The sequence below is a fragment of the Centroberyx affinis genome, unplaced genomic scaffold, assembly GCF_046629955.1.
Source record: "Centroberyx affinis isolate AG114_WGS23_722 - 3 ecotype Tasmania unplaced genomic scaffold, CSIRO-AGI_Caff_v1 ptg001095l_1, whole genome shotgun sequence".
Taxonomy (NCBI): Eukaryota; Metazoa; Chordata; class Actinopteri; order Beryciformes; family Berycidae; genus Centroberyx; species Centroberyx affinis.
Window position 1 is genome coordinate 740,538 of NW_027279640.1, and position 6,000 is coordinate 746,537.

General features: G+C 40.5%; 1 protein-coding gene across 9 annotated transcripts in view; it reads left to right on the plus strand.

Annotated features, from left to right (window-relative positions):
• nbeab (neurobeachin b) overlaps positions 1–4,612 on the plus strand; it is a 212,247-nt gene extending 207,635 nt beyond the window's left edge. For all 9 annotated transcript variants that reach the window (XM_071523573.1, XM_071523575.1, XM_071523578.1 and 6 more), the window contains one exon: positions 4,522–4,612. In XM_071523573.1, coding sequence (XP_071379674.1) covers positions 4,522–4,612 — 91 coding nt within the window. The remainder of the gene's footprint in view (positions 1–4,521) is intronic.
• Positions 4,613–6,000: the final 1,388 nt, after the last annotated feature.

Genomic DNA, 6,000 nt, shown 5'->3' on the forward strand with positions numbered 1-6,000 from the left:
TTTCTATAATGGCATTTAATTCTTTGGTTACTGATGACCAGAATTTACAAATGATGGGGCATTGCCACAGGCAATGTATGTAAGTACCAATCTCTGTTTTGCACTTCAGGCAAAGAGGAGATCGGCTGGGGTCAAATTTATTAAGAATGTAGGGTGTTCTATGCTGTCTGTGTAAGATTTTATATTGAGTTTCCTTAAATCTGTTACAGCCATATGTTTTGTGACATGCAAGGATGCACTCAGCCCAATCATCTGCTTCGTACTTAGTCCCCAGATCTCTCTCCCATACTGACTGAACATTATCAATATTATGTTCATTCCAGGAATCCAATGATTGGTAAAAATATGAAATAAACCCTTTAGTTTTGGTGAACCCTGTGAGGCACATATCCAGGGGACTAACCACTGGACCACCAGAAGGCAGCAAAATATCTGTTTGTATGAAATGGCGAACCTGCAAAAAGCCAAAAAAGTGCGTACGTGGTATGCCAACTGAATTTTAATCTGTGTAAAAGATATTAATGAATTTTCTGAATATAGGTCACCAATAACTCTAATCCTCTTCCTGTGCCAGAAATCAAAAACCCTGTTATTTATACCTGGGGGGAAGGCCTTATTGCCAATTATAGGAGTCAAAGAAGATGAAAACCCCTTCCTCCCTGTATAGGTCACCATCTCTCTCCATACCTTAACTGTGTTGTATATAACTGGGTTATTTCTGATGTTGGTTGTGGTCTGCTTTTTATCGGCTGTTAGCAAACTAAGGAGATTTGAAGGTGAACAGCTCCATTCGTCCACGTGACCATGCACTCCTTTAAGATAACTATGAATCCAGTCAGATATGATAGGTGCGTGACAGGCCCAATTGTAAAACAGGATATTAGGAAGTCCCCCCCCCGTCTACAGGAAGTTCCAGTGTCTTCATTTTTAGCCTGGGTCTTTTACCATGCCAGATAAACTTCATGAGATCTCTCTGTATACCCTTGACTATCTGCCTTGTGATCCATAAAGGGAGCATTTGCATTGGATGAAGTAAGCGTGGAAGAATGTTCATCTTAATCAGGTTGACTCTACCAATCCACGAGATAGGAAGGTCCATCCATCTATTAATATCACTCTGAATTTTTTTAAAAACTGGGACAAAATTAAGCTTGAACAGATCTTTCAAGTTGGCAGAGACTGTTATTCCTAAATAAGTAAGTCCTGTTGTAGACCATCTGAAAGGGAAATTTGTAATAATGGGTGGATCAGTAGCCCTCCCTAGTGGTATTGCAACTGACTTGTCAAGATTAACTTTGTATCCTGACTCCGCTCCGAATGACTCAATTATCGACAGAACAGCAGGGACAGATCTTTCTGAATTTGAAATAAAAAGTAATACATCGTCAGCATATAATGCTATTTTAAAAATATTCCCCCCAATTTTAATACCTGATATATCAGGACTGTTTCTAATCGCCTCTGCAAGCGGTTCAATGGCTGCAGCAAACAATAAAGGTGAAAGGGGATCCCCCTGGCGTGTAGATCTGTCCAACTGAAAAGATGGAGATCGGTTACCATTGACCACCACACTAGCCCTAGGTGAGTTATGTATATACAAGTTTTACCCATTTAATGAAAATTTCACCCATACCAAATTTTTCCAGGACTTTGAATAGGTAAGGCCATTCTGTCCTGTCGAATGCCTTTTCAGCATCCAGCGAGATAACTAATCCTTCACTCTGTGTCTCATTTGCATGCTGGATGACATTTAACAGTTTACGCATATTTGTATACGATAGTCTACTTCTTATAAATCCAGTCTGATCTCGGTTAATTACTTTAGGCAGCAGCATCTCCAATCTTCTTGCAAGAAGTTTGGAGAGAAATTTACTGTCCACATTTATTAAGCTGATCGGCCTATATGATCCGCATAGATCAGCAGGTCTACCTTTCTTGAGAATAAGAGAAATATTAGCTGTATATAAAGTTGGAGGAAGATGTCCCCTCTCAAAAGACTCTGTATACATGCGTAGTAGTGGATCTGCTACCAGCTTAGCAATTTTTTTTATAAAATTCTGGTCCATAGCCATCAGGTCCTGGTGCTTTACTGCTCTGTAGGGATTGAATAGTTTCAAGTAATTGGTCTACACATTGTATCCCTATCCTCTTGTTTCAATGAGACCAATTTCACCTGTTTTAAGAATTTGCCTACATCTTCTAAAGTAGTATCAAACTCTGATGTATACAGTTTTTTATAAAATTCCAACATAATATTACACAGTTTTTTGGTTTCAAATTGTTTGCTGCCAGTGGCATCAACCAGAGAGGAGATAGCGTTTAATTCTCGTTTCCCTGCAGCAAGACGTGCCAGTTGGCGGCCTGGCTTGTCCCCCATTTCATAAAACCTGTGCCTGGCATAAAACAGTGCAGATTCAGCTTTTTGTGTTAGTAAATCATCCAAGGCTGATCTAGCAGCATCTACTCTTCTAGAAAGACTTCTGGATGGATGTTGTTTAAGCTCAGCTTCCAGATTGGCCAGCACTTTTTCCAACCTCAATTGTTCCTCAAGGGCATTTATTTTCTTAGCTGTGCTATATGAGATTATTGCACCCCTTAAGTAGGCCTTGGACTTATGTCCCCGACATCATTAGTCTTCATGTAGGCTTCAGATTGCCCATTGATGTATGTTATAAAAGGGGGGCTACTTAGGAGAGAAGGATTTTTAAGCTTTGAGACAGTTGAGATCTTTATTGCGCAAAAGGGGCTGCAACTCAATATCAGGAAGATGTCCCAAATGTTTTGTACATTCAGGACCTGATTAACTAAGCCCTTTAGCAGATGCAAAAACCTTCAGTATGTGCAAAGTCAACACTAAGACTTGTGATGATTGGTCTAACACAAACTGCTTGACCAAACAGGGGTTATGGCATTGGTTTTGCACATGCTAAAAGTTTTTGCACTCACTAAAGGCTTCAGTAAATCAGGGCCTGAGTGTATTTATGATGAGAGGGAGACGGTACATAAAGATGGCTCTGCCTGGCTCTACAGAATCGGCGTGCGTGCATGTGTTTGTGTGTGTTTATGTGCATCTGTGTGTATGTGCATGCATGTGTGTGTTTGCAAATGTGCACCCACGTACGTTGGTGCGTGCATGTCTCTCCCCACATGTGTCTGCAGTATGTGTAGGTTGTGGTGAAAAGCCCAGCGTTGCCTACGTATTTCATGGTTGTCAATGCACATTTTAGGGGAATATTCACCAGTCTTTTTTCTTTAAATAGAAGCTACAGTTGCCATAGAGACAAAGATTACAGGGGTATGTTCTGGGCGTGTACTTATTTAGGATAAATAGAAAACGGCGAGCATGCATATACATGCGTGTGTCCACCAGCAGGTCAGCAGCATGGATTTACTGTCTGCATTGTGCCAGACCATCAGAAGAAGTGATATAATGGGTGCCTGCATGGCGGCGCGGAGGCGACAGTGTTCGCTCTAGGGCTATAAGCCTGACGTCATCATGTGACCCTGGCAGTCAAGAGAGGTTAGAGAGTCTGAACATTCAAGCTACACTTCACACCCACAGGCCAAAATCCCACTCAGCCTTACAGTCAGGCCCAAACAGAGGCTCGGCTCCAGCCATGCCAGCTTAAACATATTAAAACTGCATCATCATGTCTAACTGCACAGCTCCAGCCAAGGTAAGCAGAAGACAAGCAGATAGAAGACTACACTGTCAACAATATCAGGCTTTCATTTAGTTTCAGTGCAAATGTACAGTGCTCGTCTTCACAGAGCAACAAGCTTCACATTAGTGCCTAAAAATCCTGAAATCTACCTTAAAAAAGTACCATACACTACATTTTCAGGTTTCTTTCAACAAGACCGCTTAACAAATTACGTTGATGAAACATTTGAAGAACCCCTTGATTCGGTTTAAGTCCTGTGATTTGTCCTCGTTAGGTTGAAGTGAGGTAACACAAGTGTGCCGTGTCCCTAGCTCCCTGTACAGAGGGGTATTCTGCTGCAGCTCTGTTCATTGTGTTTGAGCATTTAAGCCCTTGGGGTGTAGCAGTATAAGACGACCCTGTGAAATCAGCTGCTTTTCCTACATACCAGCCCGTCGTGGACATGAGGGCAGAGGGGCTGCAGATGGACACTGGGACTCAATGGTTCACTTGAGCCGTCAGAGGAACTCGGTAATTTAGTGTTACAGCCTCTGACGACCTCCTGTTTTTGCTTCATTCACTACTATGGACCTTTTAACAAACCGCTCTTACGCAATCAAATTATTTCCAACAATGCGCACACTTTAATACATGGTTTTCCTGTTAGACGACTCCTCACTCATATATGTACACCTTTGAAATATGAAAAAAGTGATATAAAAAATGTGCAAGTTTCACAATTTCAACCGACTCCTAATATTGGAGGTGAAATGCGTAGACTAGTTTTCTATTTTTCTGCTTTTACCATCATAGTTTATAATCTATTTACCGTCAATGGGATTTCATGTGATTGTTTCTTGGCTCCATTGTTCCTCAGGACTTTGATCACCGGCATGGCCTCTGGCAGTATCGTGGCGTTTAACATAGATTTCAACCGGTGGCACTACGAGCATCAGAACAGGTACTGAGGAGAGTGAGAGGCAGATCCGCGGGGCCCAAAGCCAGCCTGGTGGGCGAGAGGGACACCTACCCACCCAGTGATCCAGCCAACCTGCAGAAGAGCCGTGGAAGATGGGGGGAGATCCTGTGGGCCGCAGAACATCAGAGGGGTGAAGAGAAAAAAAAAGAACGAGGTGTGCTCACACTTGTTCATCTGGCCTCTGAGGAGACGTCATTGCTATTCGTCTATTGCTGAACATTGTAGTCTGAACACATTTTCCGTTGGTTTTAATGTCTCGCCTGAGCACCAGCTGAAGCGTTTTGCCCAACGGAGTCAAGCAGGTCTGTTGTTCTGGTCTAGGAGAGACTGAGATCAACTTAATTATATCAACTCAATTATACAGTTAAGTTAATAAAACATACTTAATGTAAGCTTTTACCCGACCTTTGTTCCTATTTCAAACTGTGAAAATGCAAACAAAACAAATTCTCCGTTAGAAACATTTATACAACATTTGTATGCCAGATACATATCTTACTTGGGACACTTTTCTAGGAAAAAAAAAAGTAAAAACATGTACATATGGACAATGTAAAGTGTTTCTTCCCTGTAAAGGCTGAAATAATGATCAAAATGACAAAAGCTGTTAGATTAGCCACCATTTTGACGGTTACCAACATTTCCATCATGTGAGCCATGTATACATGTTCAAAATGTCTTCATTGCACTTCAGATCTTAGTTGGTTAGTAATATGTCATACATGTATATGGTCATTGTTTGCTCATTGTTATTAACAGTGGTCTGATGTATGTGACAAAAAGACAAATTGTTAAATGCTAATTTGCTAACGTGTTTGGATGTCTATAAGGAAGATTTCAGTGTGAGCTATGTCCTTTGTGAAATATTTGTTTTTAATCATGATGTCAACAAAAGGATGATAAATTGTGATATTTCCATACCATATTTATTTAAAATAGATAACTATTTTGTTTATGAATGGCAAGAAATTGAAATTACTTTTGTCTGTATGATCTTAAAGTGATTCAAATGCTTTATTTGGTACAGCAGTTATCAATTTTTTTTATTTTTTTTTTGGTCTTTTTTGAATAACATATCCAGAGGAATAAATATGAAACTTGGTGAACAGTATCTCATGACTGTTAAGGCGTTTGTGTTTGTGGTAGAGCTGCAAGACCTATAGAAGAAGTGTCACGTTGACACCAAGACAGTCTCCTCAGTACTACAAACATCATTATTACTGTTACGTGTGCATCACAGTTATCTGTATTTCAATTAACCAGTTTTTGCACAAAATTTTTGCCTGTCCATTTTAAATCTGTGAACTCATGAACACCAATTTATGCTGTAACACCATGCAATGGTAAGCAATATTATGACTTGGTAGCTGGTAAAGC